General features: G+C 39.8%; 1 protein-coding gene and 1 long non-coding RNA gene across 5 annotated transcripts in view; one reads left to right on the forward strand and one right to left on the reverse strand.

Moving 5' to 3' along the window:
• Positions 1-1,710: 1,710 nt before the first annotated feature.
• On the forward strand, positions 1,711-4,645 carry LOC111866146 (zinc finger protein 239). Its single transcript, XM_033752096.1, has 4 exons — positions 1,711-1,774; positions 2,234-2,293; positions 3,329-3,387; positions 3,572-4,645. Exons 1-4 carry the CDS (start codon positions 1,763-1,765, stop codon positions 4,353-4,355), a joined length of 915 nt encoding a protein of 304 aa, XP_033607987.1. The 5' UTR covers positions 1,711-1,762; the 3' UTR covers positions 4,356-4,645.
• Positions 4,646-18,230: 13,585 nt separating this feature from the next.
• The window catches only part of LOC111866132, a 14,013-nt gene continuing 8,015 nt past the window's right edge, over positions 18,231-24,228 (reverse strand). For 2 of the 4 annotated variants that reach the window (XR_002843103.2, XR_002843100.2), the window contains 3 exons: positions 20,421-20,731; positions 20,175-20,299; positions 19,098-19,788 (listed from right to left, as the gene is read on the reverse strand). This is a non-coding gene — a long non-coding RNA (uncharacterized LOC111866132). The other 2 variants (XR_002843101.2, XR_002843102.2) reach the window with 2 other exon arrangements.

Raw genomic sequence — 24,228 nt, forward strand, 5'->3', positions numbered from 1 at the left:
GTCTGTATAGTGTGTACAGGTCAAGTTACTGTCAGGCAGTGTGTATTATATGTGCATATCCTTCCTGAAACTTGTGTTACATTTGTATTCTCATTAGAAAGAACTCCCCTTGAAATTGAATCCACTTTCACAGAGTATGCTGTAGTCATCAGGTTATTGTGTCACCTTGGAACAGCTTTCTAACATTGCAATACAGGAAAATTAGAATCTAGGTGACTACAATACAGCTCTTCTAAGGGCATACATTAGGTACTTTCTCAATTCAGAGAATATGAAAAGAAGTGTTCATAAAAATGCGTATGACAAAAGTCTAAATTTGTTGTTAACCAAATATCTTGATGTATTGCATCTGTTATGTTACTGTATGCTGCAGTGCAATACAGCAATACCAATGAAAGACTCGTAGTGCTGCAATAACACTGGTGACCACTTGTTTCCGTATTATTATTATTATTCAATTCTTTAAACGCAAGTTCGTCTGTGTATACGGTGCAACTGGAACTGTAGTCAAAGTCAGAGTCACATTGCGACTGACGGTCAGTCAGTCAGTAAGTCTCATGACCAGATATTAATTATTACTGTTTGACAGTTACGGTTTTATTTTCATGGGGCACCCTCTCTGACGAGAGGACGGGTCTGTCTTGTGCATATGCTGCTGGCCATTGCCAGAGCGATCTTTCTTGGGTCGGTGTCCCTTGGGACTCTCAACCATATTTTACTGTCTCAGATATGAGGCTTTGCGTAGCAACCGCTGTTTACTCATTGCTAAGCAATGAAGCTTGCGTTGTCACGCTTGTTTGAATGTGGGCAGCTCCTATAGTTTTCACTATATGGTGTAGCTTGTTCCCATCTGAGGTATATTTTATTGCTGTTTGTTTAATGAAAGCGTCACTAACTCTGGTGCTGAATGATCAAATGACAGTAAATAATGAAAAGGATAGAATGTGGAAGGATGTGAACATAATATGATGTATAGTGCTGGTCTAGTATTTCCTAGCAAACTCTGATTGCTGGAAGGATTCAAATTATCGTCATTGTCATTAACCCACCAATAATAAAGTATGGGCCAGAATACTAATCACAGATAATATAATATACCATGATAAATTTCAATTACATATAATGTAAATTAAAAGTTAATATTTTCACTTTCTTTTCAGGACATAAGTTTTAATACTAAAGTGAATATTTGTATAAGGCAACGATCGCATTTCCATTAAAATATACCTGTCACTAAGGCTTTAATCTCCTTTATAATTTTGTAAACACTCCGAAATGCCAATGTTGGAAGGCGGTTAACTCTTCTTACGTTTATTTGGGATATGCATTTGAATGTAAGCTGGTACACGGCCTATTGTGACGTGGTTTTTCAGTACTTCGATGAGAGTTGAGCGCGTAACTTTAAGCAACTCCGGATTTCTTGCATTTCCATTCGTTCCTGTGCAAGAGTCAGTTTATCATTCAATGCTACGTAGTTTTTTTCTGACGGTGTCTGAAAATAACAGTAAAGATCGTAAAGATATGAAGTATCACTGCCACTATGATCACTAAGATATTCTTGTACACACGAAAAGCTATAATTTTCCATGTGCTTGAGAGGAGTCACTTTAATGAGGTTCGTAATAGTGAAAAGAAAGTACGGAGGTATTACAGTCTTAAATAAGTCGTGGGGATGTTTTGGGCCCAGGTTATGTGAAAGAACCCATCCAGTCAGGTAGTGCAAGCAAAGGATAGTGCTCTACGAAACGTATTCAGTAAACGCATGATGCACATTGTATGTAACTACATTTTGAGCATTTTTGCAGTTTAAGACCCATTGCACCTAGAAGGCTTTAATATTGAGTATCTCATGGCACGTAAAGGCCGCAGTTTATATGTTCCGATATTTTGGGGTTTCGCGTACAGAGTTAGTTTAAGAAGAGGTTACTTCTTTGAAGTATTGATACTGATAACTTTATTTCAACTTGTATGGAAATGTGAAAGTTGTTTATGTCGTACAGTGTATGAAAATATGTTATTCCTAGTTTCCTGAACGAATCGTCATGGTGCCCCCAGTGATTACATTATGTTTACATGATTAATCTTTCTACATTAGTTAGTTACTCCATGATGTCCATGGCTGTGTACATATTTTTTTTTATTCTGTACAGTTGAAAATAATTTGTGCAGTCACCATTCATGCACCATGAATGCAATCAAACTGGAACCTGACTCAGAATGTAATTCTTCACAGTATGAAGATGAGGGAGAGTTACCTGAACCTTTCACATTTGTTGCAGTAAAGGAAGAAATCGTAAGTTATACCAGTAAGGCTTGTGTTTTCTGAATATATAGTTAGGGTTTCTGTACCATCACAAAAAAACATATTTTGGTTATATAATAAGTGAATGGATCTGTTTTGAATTACCAGGAACAGCGTATTATATATGTGATTTTACATATATACACCCGAAGATGGCCAGCAAGAATGAAATATGTAGTGTTTTTAATTTGATATAATAAACAGATTGGGGGGAAACGGTAGTGTAGTTGGTTGAGGCACTATACTACAAGCCAGAAGGTCGTGGGTTTGAGTCCTGATGAGGTGGATTTTTTGTCACCTAACCTAATCTTCCAGCTGCACTATAGCCCTGGGGTCAACTCAGTCTCTAACAGAAATGAGTACCAGGAATCTTCCAGGGACGCAAAGTGCAGCTGGCACATAAGGCTGACAGTCTTACTGCCATCTGTGAGCTGGTTGTCTGGAAAATTTGGGACTCTTTAACATCTCTCAACCCTATGGGCCTCCATGGCCTGTTACAGGAATAGCTTTACCTTATAATAAACAGATTGACTCTTTGCTACACTCAGTGCAGTCATGTAGTATATAACAGCCAAAATATCAAGTGATCTGCAGCGGTACAGAAAACTTGTGTTTGTATGTTTAACTAGGATCTTTTCGATTCCAAACCACAGAAGCCATACGATACTAGGAATAAGGATTTGTCCTTAAAGCAGGCATAACTGATATTGAAGAACGCAGTCTTCTGGGATTTGGCACCGTGTATATGTGGTGTTAACCGACGTTTCAGAGGAACGTATCGCCTCCATTATCACGGTAGAAGGATGGAGGAGATGATGGAGGCGATACGTTCCTCCGAAACATCAGTTAACACCACATATACACGGTGCCAAATCCCAGAAGACGGCTTTCTTCATAGTCACCGCCGTGAAAGCCTCAAATCTTAGATAACTGATACTGTCATCTCTTCTGAAAGATCTGGGTTTGGTATGTAATATTGCAGAAGGAAGTAAAGAGGAACTAACTAATTCTTCTCTTAAATAGCAGGATGGTGATGCTTACAAAGATCTGTCTCCAAAGGAGGAACAAGATATGCTGCTGCCTAGGTAATTGCATAGCTATATATACCTGTATTATATGCTTTCATATGAAGCTTTCTTACTCCAAATGTGTAACTGTATGCTTAGATTAAAGGTATTGTGACTAGTATTGCTACAGAAAGTGGATCTTGCCATTGTAATCTTGTTTGCAAGTAAAGAGTTGAAACTGACACCTTTTCATTATTTGCAGTGTGGTTAGCGTTCCCTATAAGGATGGCCCCGATGAAGAGATTAAGAACAAATATATTACAGAGGACTGTAATTTTGAAACTTCCAAAGAAGGTAATGTAGGTGAAAATCAGCAGGCAACTCTTCTGAATGCTCCAGTGTGTAAGAAGGAACTGTCTGAAAGTGGAGAAATAATTAAAAATGTGGAATTGAGCTACAAATGTGAGCTATGCAAAAGTAGTTTTGCAACACAAGCCTATCTTGAAATACACAGACAGATACATGAGAAAGTTTTCAGATGTGACAGCTGCGGAAAATATTTTGCTGAAAAGGGAGTGCTTACTATACATCAACGATCACATACTGGGGAGAAACCTTATAAGTGTGACTTTTGTGGCAAATGTTTCTCACAGAAGGGGAATCTTGATATGCATACACGTATACATACCGGTGCAAGACCATTTGATTGTGATGTTTGTGGTAAATCTTTCAGGCAGAAAAGCTATGTTGCTGTTCATCGGCGAACACATACCGGAGAGAAACCGTTCCAATGTATGTTTTGCAAGAAATGTTTCTCACTTAGTGGAAAACTCACGATGCATGTTCGTACCCATACTGGTGAGAAGCCTTTTAAATGTGAGATGTGCGATAAGCTTTTTACACGGTCTGGGGATCTGGCAATTCATCGGAGAATTCACACTGGACAGAAGCCTTACAAATGTGATGTCTGTGATAGGGATTTTGTACGAAGTGGTGATCTTGGAAAGCACCAGCGGACACATACCGCAGAGGAGGCAGGCATGTAATGAACCTAGTTTGTGACAAACCACAAATTCAAAGCAATATTTCATATGGTAATATTCATATTCAGTATTTTCCTAGTAGTAGATTTTAGTGAACCGTTGTGCATGTGCGTATATAAAATATATCACTGAAATTTTTTGTTTTGGTTTATTGCATTACATAGTGCTGTATATAATCATATTTATGTAAGTAGGCTGTACAGTAAACTCTCGGTTAAGTGTTATCATGCAGCCAGTAAATATTTCAAAACAAATTTACCAATTTATGTTTTGTTTTTGTTCCCCTCTCCCCCCGCCAAAAAAACAAAAAGTCGCTACTATCGANCCCCCCCCCCCCAAAAAAAAAACAGAGTTGCTACTTGAATGTGTTCTCTTGCCATGCGGGACTCTCTCCCACCTCCCCCACCACAAACATTAGTAGGGCAGCCCATCAGCCTTCATCATGAACGTGCCGTGTGTGATAACATTTCAATGTATCCAAAGTATCTCGCCCATTAATATGCTGTCTTTCCAAAGAAACCTCTCATGCATGAACTAAAGCGAAAACATACTGTTTTGACTTTGAAACAGGCAGTGGAAATATTAAGAGACTGGAAAAGATGTGAAAATTGTTATCTGTAAGAGTTTTGTCATCTGACAGGCACACCACACTCGCCATGCGTGCCAGGTAAGAAGGAACATACTGTGTATGGATATGTGAGTTTAACAGTTACTTTACATTGCTTCTCTGTGGATTCCTGCAACATGTGAGGGACTTTGCTGTTATTTGCTATTGTAACATTAGAAAGATAGAAATATGAACTGTTCTTTAAACTTGTTGCACATTTTTTTGACATACACTCTTTGTTTGTTGTCCCCCCCCCCCAAATTTGAAGTCTGAACTAGGGATATTATTGTTGAACTTACTGCAACACATTGTTGAATACATTTTGGATATGAAGTAAATATCCCCCCCCCTTCATACACAACAAAAGAATACTGATGCAATTCTTACAATCGCTGTGTTTTGCATATGCCTTGTTTGAAAGTTGATTGTCAAAAACATGTTAGTTGGAATGTACAGCGCAACTCCAGTTGCATTTTTCCTGTGCAATACAGTGTATCATTTCATGATCACAAATATGTAAGCTTATCAAATTTTCAGTAGTAGGTTTCAGTCATTTCTTTGTGTCATAATTACAGCCAATATTAATGGTTAAGTTCAATCTGTTTGCTTTAGCAAAAGACCCACAGATAATATATTCATATTTTTTTAATTTCACCATAACAAAAGTTAGCAAGTGTCAGAATACCAAAAACTAGATGTAAATGTGTATGCACTCAAACTAAAGCATTGTTAAGAGTACAGGAATAAAATATGCCTCCCCATAGAGAACATAGAAATAGTTACGTTCTAAATTGTAATGCTCTCTGGGGGTTTTTTTTTTTTTTGTCTTTAAACCAACCACGACTGCTACTGGATAAGTGTAAGAAAATGACATAAATAGAAATATAAATGTGGTTCATATCTTAGGAACCATTGCACCATATATTCGTAGTAAATGAGGTGGTGGAAATGGTATAGAAAAGTGTTGTGTTTTAATTATTGGGTATATCTTAAATGGGTTTATTATCTAAAATGGTTCTGCTTTCCTTGACTATTTTAAACGATTCGCTTGCTTCATTGACTGTGTTCACTAAATGAGTTTTGGTTGAACCCCTATTATGACAGCTTTTAGTAGCATACAAATGGTGATGTTCGAAGTCCCGATTTTTCACCTTATGCCTCTTCTCACGACGTAACATCTGGATAGAAACGTTTTTTCGTGGTATCTTGCGTCTTGCCACACCAAAGGTTCAGTGTGTCCATTTAATGGCAGCTACATGATTTAACTACTACAAATATAAATCACTTCATCCAATGTGACCTGTAAGTTTTTTACTACATGAAAACTTAACACCCTTGCATGTTTCGGTCTCTGTGGACCATCTTCAGAGGGCAAACATCACTACAAATAGGAAACCACCATCACATAAGTTGTTTAGACGTAAAGCACGTACACTCATATGCTACAATACATAGTATACAAAATAGACATTTCACAAACACAGCAGTTCCCTGGGAATGTAAAGTTTTTTTTATAAAATTGTATAAAATTACTTGATGCTAATTAAAAATTTTTTGGATTGTCAGTAATTAAAAGTCGTAAACCATGCAGGCTCGTGTTCGTCCTCCGATCGTCCCTCTTATATGGGGCAGATAATGTGCCACCTGGCTATCTTGATGTGGAGGTTCTGCGAATATATTATGGGTATTTTACCTCCACATCAAGATAGCCAGGTGGCACATTATCTGCCCCATATAAGAGGGACGATGGGAGGACGAACACAAGCCTGCATGGTTTCCCTGGACCTTCCTAATGGCATATTCTAAATCAAAGTTGAAAAGGACTGGCAATAAAGCATCTCCTTTTAGACCATTCTGGATAGGAAATTTATCAGAAAATGTTTACCTACATGGACTTTACGTTTCTTTTAAACACATTGTAATCAACCTAACTAGTTTCATGGGTATCCCAAACTCTATTAGATTATTGTACAATACTTCCCTCCTAACAGTATCATAGGCTTTCTTGAAGTCTATGAATAGCTGATGTGCTGTCTCATCATACTCCCACTTTTTCTCCAATATCTCATGAATGCAAATGATCTGATCTGTTACGTCGAAACCCACGCTGATTATCCCGAATAATTTCATCTATAAATGGACTAAACCTTGAGAGAAGAATATTGGATAAAATTTTGTATGAAGTTGATAGCAGTGATACCCCTGATCAATTATATTAATATTCATTCATGAAATAAAAATTATATAAAAACTTCTTCAGTGCAGATTTAAAACTTCTCTCATCAGTAGCAAACATTTTTATTGTTTGAGAAAATGATTAAAAACTTTAATACCTGATATGTACGCACCTTTATTCTATTTTGTTAGGTTAACTGCAGGTAAATATAAATTATTGAGGGCTCTTGTATTTGTTAATCTTATTGTTAAATGTAAATGTTTATTAATTATGTATAAAAGTACTGAGAACAGAACGTCATTATTTCCAAATTCTTAAATTCGTCTTACTGGCGATATTCACTGAAAATTCAAATTACATCACCAATATGGCTTCGGATTCAGTTCCGGTTCCGTGCTCCAAGTATGAAAATTATCTGAATCAAAATCAATAATACCAGCCCAATACCTCCTACATCATTCTATTATCCGGATACAAGCCAAGCATTTTCCAGGTCTCTCGCGTCGTTTCTGACACACTGTTGAGTACTGCGATCTGGTGGCCGCCGCGTGATTCAGTACCAACTATAATGAGGGCAGTGAGAAGATGCATTACGTAGCAATATACAATGTTAATTATTTATACTATAAACATATACATCTCAACGTAACTCTTTCCAGGTTTAATTTATTAATAAAAAGAAAGCCAAAATGTGTCATGAACGTAATTGTAATTAATTGTATCTTGTTATAGGACGAAAAATTTTAAGACAATGCAATGCTTGTGCTTAAGCGATGGTTTTATTACGTACTGTGTATCTTTCCGCTATATTCGTCTAGGAAAATTTTTATATCATTTATTCTCCAAATATTTCTTCAGATAATCACCTTCCGGTCTATTACATGAGCTGTGAAATTCGTAATCCTCTCTAAATTGTCATGCTATGTAATGCTCACCACGGTGTCGTTTATTAGTGCAATCTGGTGGCAGAAATCGTAACTATTAGCAAAAACCAACTCCCTCCGCATTCCTTTAGTAGTGCACTCTGGTAGGTAATTCTGAACTAAGAGCAACTACCAGAATCATAAGAGTATCCTAATAAAAAAGGAAGATAATGCTGCTAAAACTGGTGTAAACAATATCACGATAATTAAACTGAATTGCTATTGGATTCATTTTATTAGCTACCACATCGAGATTGACTTGAAACTTAGATCTCAGTAACCTGGATGGCATAAGTACAGTTAAGTACATTGTAAGTTAATTACTGGGTGCGTCGTCGTTAAAGGGTTTATAATTTATATTAGGCTTCACATATTTCCGTCCTTTATATTACGGTATCCTCGTTTTACTCACGATAATCAGTGAAAGATTGCGGTTTACATCGCTATTGTGACTTCGAATTAACTCCAGTTCCGTGCAGCAAGTATGAAAATTATGTGAATCAAAATCAAGTAGACCAGCTAAATACCTCCTAGGCTATCCTATTATCCGGATACAAGCCAGCCATTTTCCTGGTCTCGCAACATTTCTAAAGCACGATTGAGTACTGCCAGCTGGTGGCCGCCGCGCGATTCAGTACCAGTTACAACTGAAAACTGAGAAAACGCATTACGTGGCGATAGACGATATGAATGAATTATATTATATGCATATATATCTGAACGTAAATATTCCCAGATTTAATTTATAAATATAAAATAAAGGCCAAGAGGTATCATGAATGTAATTCTAATTTAATCTAACTTGTTACAGGAAAACATTTCTGACGATGCAATACTTGTGCTTCAGGCGATGGTTTTATTATGTACTGTCTATCTTTTCACTATAAACGTCTCTGAAAATTTTTACAAAATTTATTCTCCAAATATTTCATCAGCTAATCACTTTCCGGTCAACTAGGTGAGCTGTGAAATTTGTAAACTCTCTAAATTATCACGCGATGTAAACGTAAACGCTCCCTGCAGACTCTTTCAGTAGTTATTAAACTACTGAAAGAGTCTTTCAGTTATTAGAGTAGTTCAGAGTAGTTATTCTTTCAGTAGTGTAATCTGGTGGCAACAACCAACTCCCTCCAATCTTGTTTAGTAGTGCAATCTGGTTCATAACTCGTAACTATTAGCAACAACCTACTCCCTCCAGTCGCGTTTAGTAATTCAATCTGGTGGCAGAAAGTGTAACTATTAGGAACCTCCACAATCCTTCAGTACTGCACTCTATAGGTAATTCTTAATTAACAGCAACTACCAGAAGCATAAGAGTATGTAAATATAAATAAAGTTTATGCGGTTAAAGCTGGTGTACAAATATCGATATTATTACGCGGAATTGTTTATGGATTTAGCCACCACAGCGAGATTAACATGAAACTTCGATCTCAGTAACATAGATTGTAAGTTAATTACTGGGTGCATCGTAGTTAATTGGTTTATAATTTCAATTTAGGCGTCACATACGTTCGTTCTCTATATTATGGTATCCTCCTTTTATTGACGATAATCAATTAAATACGGCGGATTACATCGCTACTATGACTTCGTTTGTAAATCCGGTTCCGTGAAGAATATGATGATTCTAAATCGAAGCCAACTACCTCCTCTCCTATCCTAATATCCCGATACAAAGCAGTCTTTTTGATGGTGTTTTCTCGTCGTGCCGTACGGGTAAAACGGAAGGGTCAGTGCTTCCATCTAGTGTCATATACGTGATTTAACAACTGTCCTACATGCATCAGCTGGCAAGTTCAATTTAAATAGCATCACGAAATATGGATTAATTATGCAATAAAGGTATGAGTGTAATTCTTACTTTAAATAATGTAACGTTAATTAATAAACCAAACCAAACAACTATCGTGAAAGTGATTCTAATTATATGTCAGAGAGTGCCTCTTTTCTTGTCGATTATTTTGTTAAATTTTATTTTTGTTTTTCGGTTGGTACATTTCAAATGGATGATGTTATATTATCGTTATTGTTTGAAATATTAATTTTTGCTCCAGTTGATTAGCTATGAAAATAAATATCGAAATTATCATGTTGCCCATATCTCCGTTTTGTTCAGTGCTGCATTGTGGTTGTCTATTGTGGTCTATTGCGTCTCGTGGTTCTCATTCTAACGCCTCCTGCCCTACCCTATAAAATGAATCCTTCAGAGGAGCGGCTTGGACAGCCAAAGAAGGGAGGATATAACAAACTAAGATGCGGCGTTTTTTTACTACACTTCACGGTTTTCCATGAGGTTTTAGTCGTGAGTGTTCAGGTATTACTCCACAGATAGCGCTATCGTTAGATACTAAATATCTTCACAAAATTGTTTCCATTTCTATGCATTCCTGCTCATGTACTTGCTTTTGTTAGCTAGGTTTGTAGCAAAAATTTCGACCTCCTTTTCTATCCTCGTTCCACGCATGTGCGTGTTTTATCGCAGTTTTTATTTAATATTTTCTTCCTAATCCGCGTTGAATTAGCTTCTTCTCAAGTGATTAAATAATTGCGTGATGTTAGCTGTGGTTCGAGCTTTCATTCGCTTCATGTTTTACCATGAGGTTTTGGTCAACAGGTGGCGCTATTCGCTCCATGGGTGTCCATGGGGTTTTAGTCCACAGGTGGCGCTCTAATTTTTATTTATATTTGTGTTGTTAATTCGCTGAATTCGCTTGGCCTCAGATGATTGGCTTTCTGCGTGATTATCTAGAGAAAATGTGGAAGCCTCGATGTCTCACAACCCTATGGGCCTTAGGACCTGTTACAGGGATAGCTCTACCTTTTTCTTACAAGGGTTTGGCTGCAGCTGCTGAAAATATTCAGATTTTTTTTTTTTTTTTTTTTTTTTTGCTCTGCATGTAGAGAATGAACAGTAGGATAGGCGTTTGTCGATGTGCTAACATTTCCTCAGCGCCATCTGTCGACTAAAACCTCATGGAAAGCCACGAAGTCTAGTTAAAATGTGGCATCGTAGTATCTTATTGGGCTGTGCAAACCGCTTCTCTGAAGAAATTTAATCAATTGTGGAGTAATGTTCAACAGATGGCGCTACAGTTTTAAATATTTTCTTGTTAACTCTCGCTGATTTATCTTGATCTCAAGTTATTAACTTTCTGCGTGACCCCAAGAGCGGGTAAGGGTGGAGTCCCACGCTTCCATAGTATTTATATTCATATGAAACAAAAAAGTAGCGCCGTCTTTGAACATTACTCCACAGATGGCGAAACATAGGACCGCTTACATAGTATTCATATTCATATGAAATAATAAAAAGCGCTATCTGTTGTACATTACTCCACAGATGGCAAAGCGTGGGACCGTACCCACGACCGCTCTTCGGGTCACGCAGAAAGTTAATAACTTGAGACCAAGCTAAATCCGCGAGAGTTAAGCAAATATGAAATAAAACTGCAGCGCCATCTGTTGAACAAATGTTGTAATGTTCAACAGATGGTGCTGCAGTTCTTTTCAAATTTGTTGTTAACTCTCGCTCAGTTAGTTTGGTATCAAGTGATTAACTTTCTGCGTGGTTATAAGGGTGGTTGAGGGTGGGGTCCCACGCTTCAATCCTCAGTACCTCTTGCCCTACCCTGTAAAATGAATTCTTCAGAGGAACGGTTTGCACAGCCCAATAAGATACTAAGATGCAACAGTTGAACTACACTTCGTGGCTTTCCATGAGGTTTAAGCCCACAGATGGCGCTGCAGTTTTAAACATGTTCTTGTTAAATCTCACGGAATTAGTTTGGTCTCAAGTGAATAACTTCAAGTCACCCCTAAGTGCGGGTGGTTGGGGGCGGAGGTGGGGCAATTTTTTTTCCAATGAAAGCCTATACCCGCTTAGGCGAGTGTTTTAATGAGCGGCCGCAAAAACCAGAAATCTTCCATCGCCCCGGTCCCTCCCTCTATCTCTGCCTCCTCCTTTACCCTATCTCCTAATTTCTTTTTCTTTTTACTGGTTTTGAACCAGGGACCTTCTGAACATTAGGCTGATGTCTAACCCCTAGACCACCAGCACCACTAAAATTTATTTTCTTTAATCTTCCTCTTAAGCTACATCTATTGTTACAATTACACAAAAATCTTATTAACTCCATTTGTATTTTATAAAACTTTCGTTGGTTCCGAACCTCGGAACTTCGTATTACTACGCCAGTATTTTACCAATAGGACACAAATGCCACGGAAAATTTTGACCTTTAGTCTTTCTCTTATGTTACATCTTGCTATATAATTCCAGAAAAATCTCATTACAAAAATCCTTGTGGTCTCGAACCACGGACATTTCCATTACATCGCTGGTGCCTTACCGCTAGACCACCAGAGCATGCATGCTACAGCTTTCTGCGATCCTCCTCATAATCTACGACTTGGTTTATAGCTGCAGAAAAATCGTATTTATTTGTTCACTTTTCAATTTCTATTGACAAAAGACACTGTGGTCTCGAACCCGGTACCTTCCCAATACTACTCCCATGTCTTACCCACGTACCACCAGATCTATACACATTTGTTACCTTCAGCTTCCTCATATAGTACGACTTGCTTCCTATATGAACAAATTTATTTTCTTTTTTTTCACAAAAATAGTCATGTCTTCGAACCACGAATCTTCTAAACCAGGGGTCTCCAAAACGGGCCGGATAAAATGAGAAATTAACAACTCTAGGTATATGAGTTTTATTGAAAGCACAGAATTTCATAAACTAAATACAAAGTACGTGAGAATAAATTATCGTATATTAATGACAACAGACAGCAGCAGCAGTTTATCACAAATTATAATGAAACAATTAATGTGAAAGATGGATCTCTATTTGCATTCTTAAAATCTGATTAAATTGAGGTACAAATTTTGAAACGCTGATCACAAGTAGCGACTTTAAATGTCATTGGATAAATTTGCCATATTTCGACTTGATGTACTTCATCTGGGAAAAAGTTTGTTCACACAGATATGATGTCCCAAAAAATGGAGATAAATTTACAAGCAAAGTTCTTTAAATTTGGAGATTACCGTCCCACCCAGTGAGGCTTCAAGCCACACCGGTTGGTCGCTACTCTTTACCGTTCTTCCTTTCTCTTGTCGTTCTCGCCGCTGCCGTCGTTGAGCTTGCAGCTAGGTCGGCTTTACCTGGCTCCACCGCTTCTCCAACTCCACCACTTCTCTTCACTATGGAAGGGGGTATCAGGTCCGGGACTTGGCCTGATTTGTCTATGGGCGCCAGCAACAGTGGGTACAGCTGCGAAGGGAAGGGAAAAGGTGGACGGGGTGGGAGCTGATGGTGATCGGGCTAGTTGTGGGTGGCGTGAGACTCTGGCTCAGGTCGTTTAGGGCCTTACTCCGACGAGGAGAAAAGAACACACTGGACACACAGACACCTAGCACCACTTCCTTTATTGGTTTGTAATCTGGGCGTCACTAAGATACAACTCAGATTGTTACTTTACTACACTCGGTACGGGAGAGCTCGGATTCTACCAAATGAACGGGTTGTCGTTACTTGGTTACACACTCCTGTAAGCCTTGTCACTTTGCGCCGTTAGCACTAATGCGTAGCACTTGGGGACTTGTACAGGTTACCGCTACCACTGCGTGTGTGGGGTCTGAGATGGTCACCAGTTCGCACTCGCGTTTCTTTTTCAATATATATATATATATTTTTTTTATTTAACTTTCGAACACGATTTTCACTTAACAGTCGATCGAAAGGGCTAGCTCCGCGTCCGGCGAGTTTAACTGTTGTTACGAGACTTTCGAAAAAGAATTCCCCCTCTGTTTTTGCAGATTCAGAGGTCCTGCGAAAATTTGAGGAACGCCTCGTTGCCATCCTCCAAATCTCCGGGTTGGCTGGATTTAGACAATAGGGGGGAGGGTTCGATAGAGTTTCTCATTCCTCCAATGGTCAGCTGTTTCGCGGCGAAAGTTGGGTTCACGCTCTTTCACAGTCTTTCTGACCCGGGGTGGATCAAGGGGGTTCAATCTCACGGTCTTTTAAGGGTAGGTCCATGACGAATTTGAGGCCTAAATTGTCACATTCATTACGCTGCACCGAAAAATGTTATTGTATGATATTTAGAACCTGAATGAAGGGGAATTCGCTAAAGAGTATTCCGAAGGTCTCCACTANTAAGCCTTGTCACTTTGCGCCGTTAGCACTAATGCGTAGCACTTGGGGACTTGTACAGGTTACCGCTACCACTGCGTGTGTGGGGTCTGAGATGGTCACCAGTTCGCACTCGCGTTTCTTTTTCAATATATATATATATATTTTTTTTATTTAACTTTCGAACACGATTTTCACTTAACAGTCGATCGAAAGGGCTAGCTCCGCGTCCGGCGAGTTTAACTGTTGTTACGAGACTTTCGAAAAAGAATTCCCCCTCTGTTTTTGCAGATTCAGAGGTCCTGCGAAAATTTGAGGAACGCCTCGTTGCCATCCTCCAAATCTCCGGGTTGGCTGGATTTAGACAATAGGGGGGAGGGTTCGATAGAGTTTCTCATTCCTCCAATGGTCAGCTGTTTCGCGGCGAAAGTTGGGTTCACGCTCTTTCACAGTCTTTCTGACCCGGGGTGGATCAAGGGGGTTCAATCTCACGGTCTTTTAAGGGTAGGTCCATGACGAATTTGAGGCCTAAATTGTCACATTCATTACGCTGCACCGAAAAATGTTATTGTATGATATTTAGAACCTGAATGAAGGGGAATTCGCTAAAGAGTATTCCGAAGGTCTCCACTACAAGATAGCGGGTAATATTCGGATTCCCAAAACATTTGACTGCCGTGACCAATCGGGTGTTGAAAATTGGTCCCTTTCCTCGACTATTGAAACAGTTCGCCGCTTCTTTCTAAAAGCGGGGTTTAACATCTGGAGAGTTATGACCGGTCAGAGGGTCATCTCTCTGCGTGACAAAGGGGTCTCTCCAGCGTCTTTTGGACAGATTTCTCTTTTATTAGAGCATAGGGCTCTTTGTAGAAGTAGGGAGAGTGTCGGGCTGGTCTGGTTTCAGTCCGGGGATTGTGACCCGTCATAAATTTTACCTTCTCGGATCTGCGTAAGGAAACACTCAAGCTGTTAGTTCTTTAGAATTTCTCTCTCGTCCCAAAACACCCGCTCGGGTAGGAGGGAGGCATGACTTCCCTTAGTGCCAATTGGATTCAGGTGCCTCTGGTTTGAGTGCGGTGTTAGGTATTACCTCCGCTTTGATGTATTGACAAGTACCGATACACGTAAACAAAACGTTGTGGTCCTTTGCATTGTACGGTTACACAGAGCTCAGAAATTTATAAAATTCGATCAAATTTCCTTCACTGTATTTGTCTTTAATATGATAATTTTCCTGAAGTTCAATAATTTCCATTTGAATTTGACTTGGGACATCTGCAGCATTACAGTCAAACGGATTTTGAATCAATCAAATTTCCTGTGCACTGGAATCCAAATCAGCAAATCGCTTCCGAAATTGTTCTTTCAAACCTGAAATTACTAAATTTGCAAACGAGGAAGGAAATTCTGCTTCACCCTTTTTATGCAACTCTGCACAGTATAGCATATGAACAAAGTTACAATTTTTCACTTGGCTNTGAATGCCTTGATAAGTGCAAATAAATCACAGACTAAGTTATTTTCACCCTGCAACTTGAAATTCAAATGGTTCACCAGATCAGCAAAAAATGCTAATTTCCAAAGCCACTCGGTATCTGCTAAAAGTGGTTCGTGATGTTTTTCTCGGTAAGAAATATATCAATTTCATTCATGAGCTGAAAGAAGCGCGAAAGAACCTTTCCACAGCTAAGCCATCGAACTGCAGTATAATATGTCAGGTCAATAAGCTCGATATCACATTTACCAGTACTCACTGGAAAATTAGTTCAATTGGCGCATTTCTGCACAACTCTTTCGCGGGCCGTAGTTTGGAGACCCTTGTTCTAAACCATACGCCAGTGCCTCACCAAAGGACCGCCATGGTTATGACAACGATATTACTTAGTCTTCCACATATCCTACCGCTTCGTTTCTACCTTTACAAAATTCCTTTTTACTACTTGCTTCGTTTCAAAGTCATTTTACGACTGATGGTTGGCCAGTCACATTCTCTTAATTTAGAGCCCATTCAGACTCTCATGACCAGATCTTAGTCCTATTTCCCCAAACCTCCGTTAAATATCTCGTTATTTTGATATCGCACATATTTCCCNCTCCTCACTTGTCAGTCAATTAATTCCTATATTTCGTCCATCCTCCTCTAAACTACATGTCACGGCCTCTACAACTATATGCATATACTGAACATGGCCTTGTTGGCAATATATATAAGCCCCCTGTCAATTCACAACAGATTTTGCCTTATTTTCATTAGCTCACGCTAGACCGGCAATTTAGTCACCTCAACAATCATACACACCGCTGCAAAATTTAAGCCGTGTGTTTTGTTGGGCTTCGCCTTATTCAGTATTCCGAACACTTTCATTTTCACGATCTTCTGTGGCTTCTGGTTGCTGGCAGCTCTACGCATTGGGATATTGCTGTTGTTGCGTAGAACCTTGATTTCTAAGTGCTGCACTTTCGAAACGTGGGTATTTGCCGCAAATCCCAAGGCATGCATAGGACACTGCAGACATAAATACTGCTCTGTGGACGGTACATTTCATCTTAGAGCTTAATCGCTCACTTTTTAATGAAGGACATGCTCTAATAAATGTTTGAAGGCATTGACTTAGGTCATTTATATATCTAATCCTCTTACCGAAAAAAATACATAAGTTGTACATGACTCACGAAGGGGGTTCTTCTCAGTTCAATACGAGATGACACTCAACCGATCTATAAACTCTCTTGACATAAAATTTCATTTCTTTTGTTCCAGCGCTCACACTGCGTCTCAATCGCATCCATACCTCGTTGCAGCGTTCTAAGAACATACCCTTCTATGCTCAGTTGCATACACAGATGCCAGCAGCAAACACACCTAGATATACACTAGTATTTTTGAGAGGGGAGAGGAGGTTCATTTACACATACGCTGTACAATGTCTGGCACACCTTTTCTCTTGGCAGAAACATTTTGCCTTCGACCAAAACTTTGAATTTTCTCACGGCAAACATGTGCTAACAGGCTTCATTATACTAACAGAAATTTTAATTTGAACTTACACGCACTGTTGTATGGCCCTGGCCGCAGAGAAATCTCCACTGTGTCTTATAGCCGCTCACCTGTACATTTACGGCTACAGTGTAGCAAAAGACACTAATTTTCAGTATGTTGACACATGACTGGAAAGCATAGCAGATGGCTTAGAGCAGGAGCAGAACATGTCTGAATGCTTAGGGATTGGGCTTCTTACACGCTACAGGCTGAACACATGCACAAATTTGTGCAACATAGCAGCATTTGGACATTACAGAAAATGCCAGTATACTGAAACATAACATATGAAGTGTTTCAGTATTAGTTAGCAAACATGATACCAATAAATACTGTATTTAATTACTTTGAGAAGACATCTGTTGAAAATGAAATTAGGAGAAAGAAAGGCATGTCACTGAAGTCTGTCATGCACAGTTAACTCTCAAGCATCAACGTGAAATTTTTGGTTACCTGGGCATGTGGTGCGCTGGGAATTTTCCAGCCCTTGCTCAAAGGTCGGTTAGTAATGTCACTGAACTTACAGACAGGAGTGGTCAGTGTAAAGCCATGCCACTATGGTCCAGACACTCATTTTTTTTTCTTTTCAAGATAAAACTGTAGATTGCTGTTTGTTCTTTTTTCCTCTGCTATATAAATTTCTGTAATTTTGACGTTTCAAAATTCAGAAGTGGACATCACAGCACAGAAAATTGTTACCCTAAATAGGGGGCATGCGGTAGTGTAGTTGGTTGAGGCATGATGCTACGAGTCAGAAGGTAGCAGGTTCAAGTCCCGATGAGGTCATTGGATTTTTTCCGTTGACCTTCTAGCCGCACTATGGCCCTGGGGTCGACTCAGCCTCTAGCAGAAATGAGTAACAGGAATCTTCCTGGGGTTAAAGGGTGGCCAGCGCGTAAGGCTGACAACCTTGCCTCCATCTATGAGCTGATTGTCTAGAAAATGTGGGAACCTCAACATCTCACAACCCTATGGGCCTCCACACCCCGTTTCAGGGATACCTTTATTTTTTTTTTTTTACCCTAAGTAGATTATTTCATTCTGACAGAATATAAAGGTAACTGAGATTTGAAGCTTGGCTTTTACCAAGACTACCTTTCTGCCACACACACTTAACACTGGGATCACTGTGCTTGGCACTATTCAAATAGGGTATGCTTATTTGTAAAACTTTTCTTACAGTACTTTGGTTTGGAGCAGCTTGTTGCCCCCATTCTGAGTTACTTGTACTGGATACAAGGAAACTGCATTAAGCTATTTGTATAGAGTAAAGTGACTTAAGGTGGGGGTAATATTTGGGGGTACTTTACTGATTTTATTTTGTCTGTTCACATGCTTGGGAGAACACAAGGATGCTAATGGACAGCTTCGCCCTGGAGAGGACATGTGTGGGCCCAGCACGGAATTTAATTTCTCAGGAGATAGTGCGCAAAACACTCTTCAACTTTTTCCAGTGCTGCTCATCAGTTATTACTCTCCATCCATTTTACTTCTTCGCTTCGCTACTCATCAAATGCTTCACTTGTCTTCATGCTTACATTTGAACAAGTTGTTACTGAAGCTACACAGTTATATAAATTGAACTTTACAACAACATTCACTTTTCATTTTAAAGTTATGAAACACATAAAGAATGTAGGAAATTCTGAAAGTTGTGTGTTGAGGAATGTAAAGAAATGATGTTTTGAAGGTTGTGCATAGAAGGGAAAAGGAGAAGCAGCTGCAATGGACACTGGAAAATGTTGAGATTTCCTGTGCATACTATCTCGTAGAAAATAAAATTTCCAGGCACCCCAGACATATCCTCTCCAGTGCGAAAACTCTCATACCTCTCATCATCCTCCCTGCAAAGCAAAAATAAAAAACCTTCATTAATTTTTATTATCCTCCATGAAATAAAGCACATGACAAGAAATACCAAGAACAATTATTCATCTCACATGTTCTCCATGATAGTCAGCATTTATTGCAACTGCTTGTTGCATGTTCAAAGTTCTAAACCTACACATGTGCTGAGAATGTAAAAATAACCAATACAAAATTGCATCTGGTATATAGTAAATGGTGAACAACTGAGTTAGGTAAAAAAAAAAGTAATGCCCATTTATTGATGTTAAATCTCATACAGCTGAATATAAAGCATATTATTATATTTAGAGCCTTATAAATTTACCTAGTCACCTGCAACATACCATACAACACAATAAAGGTCAGTGGCAGTGGTTGTGTTTGAACCCACGACCTCTGAATTACCAGGCCAGTACACTAACCACTAATCCACTGTGGTGACTCAGCAGATGATGTTCTAGCTCTACTTATGTTGCACGTTTAGTTTCTTTCTACCTCACAGTAGGGCCCCATGTGGAGCTCACATCTGCACTTGGTTGGCTGAGACTGTTTCTGTCAGCTTGTGATCCCCAGAATGGGCCAGCACTCAACCAGGCACAGATGTGAGCTCCTCATGGGGCCCTACTGTCAGACTGGAAGTCACTAACATTTCCTGGGCCATCCAAGTGGTTCTACTGGGGTCCATTGCACCCTCTGTAATATCAAGTATACAATGGACAGGTTAATTTCCATGTAGCAACAATCTGCTCTCATTTCTGCACACGCGGAAGCACCTGACCATAACTTCTTGGCTCTGTTTATCAGGCTCCCAGAGCAAGATCAACTCTTCCCCAATTAATGAAACTTGGCCAGTCACTCTGAGCAGTAACCCCTGTCTGGTGTTCTCTAATTTCATGCTCTGCCCCAACCCTAACATCACCCTACAGTACACAGTTTGTGGAAAGAGGATGGGCATGTGAAGGTGAATTTTCTGACAAACAAGCACATCTACTGACTAAGATTCTGAAGCAACGCAACCTGATCGTACCCTTGCCTAATGTCTGAGCATGGGGCCCAGCTGTATCTGACGTGGCACATACCTTCAGTACAGGGGTGGCTCATGGGTGGTGCACAGCTGAAGAGGAAGTCACTGCATGATCCTCACTCACTCAGCAACACTACCTCCTTCATCCCTAAGAACAGCTCTGCTTCCTTGACACCATTCCTGGATCGCCAACATAGAGGAACAGTGACACATATACAGATTCTAAATCTCAATACATTGTGCATCTGCCAATTCACGATCACCCTCTGACCCATAATGTAGCAGCACAAGAGACACTCACCTACAGCACACACGTGCAGTAACAGAGGGGTAGAGAAACTTGTTGGTCACTCTTGGTCTGAAGGGCTCCTTGTGGATGCAGTGCAGTGGGGAAGAATGTTCTGGGTCCAGGCACACAGCACTGTTAAAATGGTATTCATTACTGACAATCCATGCTCACTGCTGTAATATGTGGCAGCAGATTCCTTCAAAAAAGTAATCAGTAACATTGCAACAGAGGGTTACACTTAAACCATTGCTTCCTCAGGCCTACACAGTATGACATTCTTTGCTGGTTGGGACAGCCATCTCTTCACTGTTGCCTCTCCAGACCTGTCAACAAATGGTAATATTTACATACAATCATATGTATCAGTTATTTCTTGATGGTAGACTAACCTAAACTAAACTAAAAACAAGTATGTAAGATCTGAGGTTATCACAGCAGTGGTTATGTAGAGTCCTATCATCTGGGATGCAACTCCTCCATCATGTGAGTGCTGACCTGTCTTCTCTGTGGGACCTCCACCCTGATGTTGCGGCTTCCTTCCACTACCTCTGCTCCCTCCACTCCCACCCCATGCACGCAACTTAACGCATTTGACCTCTCTCTCACATTATGTTTTTCCCCAGACCAGCAAAATCGACCATTTTCAAGGCCTCAGTGGTCATGTGACAGCCCAGCTGTTTCATTCTGTTTTCCTCAGCGAACCAACAGGAACCGAGGTCCACCCTTCCACTTCCTTCCTGTCTCATCTATAATCCAAAATTTCCAGTCAGTTGATTACTGAGCCTGCTTTCACACTGGTATCTCACTTGGCTTATTAAACCCTGAAGATGGAGGCAGTATGTTCCTCCAAAACGTTGATAGACTTCCAATGGACTACATGGTGTTATATTTCAGAACATAGTCCTCTTCTTTAAAAATACGTAATTAAAGAGCTCCTTTTCATAAAATACTATAAAAATGGGGGGGGCAAGGCCAAAGCAAGAGGTGGGTTATAAATACTTAATAACGCATAAAAATTATCTCCAAAAAACAGAGACAGTACAGAACCGTATTACACAAAGAACTGAGTGAAGTAAATGAATTTTCAAATGTAAATGAAGAATGGGAATCCATTCGGTCAAAAATCGTTGCAACAGCTGAAGAAGTGGTAGGAACACAAGTCCAGGTACCTAGAAACGATGGTGGGGCAATGATTGTAGGAGAGCAATAGAAAATAAAAATAAAGCAAGACAAAGACTCCTACAGTGCAGAACGAGAGTTACTTGTGAGAAGTGTCAAGCTAAAAGAAACAAAGTAAAGAGGGTCTAGAAATAAAAAGAGGAAACGTTTAAATGACAGAATTCTACAAATTGAGGAAAATCATAGTAAGAATGAAACTAGAAGTTTTTTAATGACATCAGATTTATGAAAACACACAGTAGTGCATTGCCAAGGATGTGTAGAGATGCTGATGGGAATTTAATAGTGCATCAACTGAAGGTATTAGAAAGATGGAAGGAATATTTTATTGAAATGTTCACTTTGGCAGAAACAGACCAAATCCTTGATATTACGGATGACTCAGCGGGTGATAATGACTTCTATACTGCACCTCCAACATACGACAAGGTATGTACAATAATCACCAGACTCAGAATCAATAAAGCTGCTGGACCAGACAACATTACCCCAGAGTTAATTAAATTTGGTGGATGAACACTGAAACAAAGGACACATAAGCTGATACTGAAGATATGGCAGGATGAAGAGATCCCTGCACTAGGGGGGGAAGGAATCATAGCACCGATACATAAAAAAGGTGGTAATTTGCCATGTCATAATAACAGACCAATAACATTATTAAATATCTCATATAAAATTTTTGCAACTCTACTAAATAATAGACTGGTAGCTACTATAGAAAGTAAATTGGATGATTGTTAAATGGGATTCAGGCCAAACAGATCAACAATAGATAACATGTTATATTTTAGCGTCCTGTTGCACTGATTCACGTTCATGATGTGTATTTGTACCAACCGTCTTACAGTGCACACAATTTCACCTTTCTCTTCACTACATGTTTCGGCACTAACGTGCCATCTTCAGGTGTGGTTTTATTTATGTCAAACCATTGCACTGTATGCCATCACATAACGCATGCAGTCACAAGGGAAGGACACAACACAGGACACAATATACACAAGAATATAGGAAGAGTACTCCCATATGAAAGGATTGACATAACTCGCGAATTTGAAGTGCGACATATAGATGATAAATCTTGAAAAATTTTAATATATAAATTTTATTATTATACACGACAAATTTACATTTTAATCATTTTATAAAGGAGCCATGATGGCATACAGTGCAATGGTTTGATGTAAATAAAACCACACCTGAAGATGGCACATTAGTGCCGAAACATGTAGTGAAGAGAAAGGTGAAATTGTGTGCACTGTAAGACGGTTGGTACAAATACACATCATGAAATAAATTACATATTTATAATTAAACAGATCTATGAAAAATGCTGTGAGTTTAATATTGATATTTACAACATATCTGTAGACTATACACAAGCATTTGATTCTATTAATTTCGGCTATTCCGGTACTGTCTGTTACAGACCCGGAAGAAATTTTAACTTTCTTGATCCGGGCAAAAGGGGTTTTTGACCTAAAATTGGTTTCAGATTCTGAGTTCATGGCGCTTCTGGTTAGCAGAACGTCGGGAAGGATTACGCAAATCCTGGGAGCACACGTAGGGACGACCCAATGCTGGGGACTGGTTCAAACGGAAATAATTTCCACGTTTCTTCCTTGTCGTGTGAAGGAACGGTTTCTAGCGTCGCATGTCCTGGAGAGGTTCCAATCTCCAGGGGAAGATCTGAATAGTTACGTCATGTCAGTGGTGGCAGCGGCGGATATCCTAGGATTTTCTGGCTCGGAAGCTCAGTTAGTGCAGCGTATGCTGCAGAATTTACATCCCAAGGTAAAATCGTATTTGTTATTTGCAACTCGGCCCGAGTCTATTAAAGATTTGTTTTCGCTCGCTACTACTGTAGCGGAAGCAGTGGCGGTCGAGAACCAGCGTAAGCGGACGGCTGCCTCCGCTCAACAGGGGTGTGTCTCCCGGCCGGTTGCAAGTGGTATGGTAATAGGCCAGACAACTGCTGCCACGGCCGATTCTAGACGCAGATGCTGGGGATGTGGAGCTCCTGGGCATAATTTGCGTGACTGTCCATCTAGGCCTCACCAGAGGCGGGCTCCCGGAAGTTCGGGAAACGATCTCGGCGCGCGGGAGTAAGTGGTGGGTCCCGAGTGCCGAATCTAAGTCCACCTCGCAGAGTTTTCTTTCCTAGGGATTCGCGGCCCTCTCCCTTCGTGACTGTACGTATTGGGGACTTTTGTTTACCAGCGATGTTAGATTCCGGCTCCTCTCGATCCTTTATAAGACGCGATGTCTTGGATACTATTAAAGGATCGAACCTGCCTTATACCGTCGAGACAACGGAGGAACGATGTCTGCTGGCGAACGGGGAATCGTGTGTTCTCTCGCTGGTCTGCGTGTTGGGAATTAAGATACATTCCTTTTCTTGGAAGTTTGGGTTTTTAGTCTTAGATGACTGCCCCGTTCCGTGTATTTTGGGTGTTGATTTCTTGACGTTCGCACAAGTGCGAATAGATTTTTCCACCCGTAAATATTATTTTCTCTTCCAGCCTGAGAGCGAGTTCGACTTCGAGTCCATGGATTTGGGCAAGTGTAAGTCGCAGGAATTCCCGTGTTCCTATGACGCATTGCAGAAACTCCTGTGCGGGTCGATACCCGGTGGGTC

This window comes from Cryptotermes secundus, unplaced genomic scaffold, assembly GCF_002891405.2.
Source record: "Cryptotermes secundus unplaced genomic scaffold, Csec_1.0 scaffold318, whole genome shotgun sequence".
Taxonomy (NCBI): domain Eukaryota; kingdom Metazoa; phylum Arthropoda; class Insecta; order Blattodea; family Kalotermitidae; genus Cryptotermes; species Cryptotermes secundus.

Bases quoted from the DNA above. Each gene is read 5' to 3' on its own strand.
- LOC111866146 (XM_033752096.1), top strand. The intron at 2,294-3,328 runs GTAAGTTATACC...CTTAAATAGCAG, and splicing joins TTGCAGTAAAGGAAGAAATC to GATGGTGATGCTTACAAAGA. The intron at 3,388-3,571 runs GTAATTGCATAG...CATTATTTGCAG, and splicing joins CAAGATATGCTGCTGCCTAG to TGTGGTTAGCGTTCCCTATA.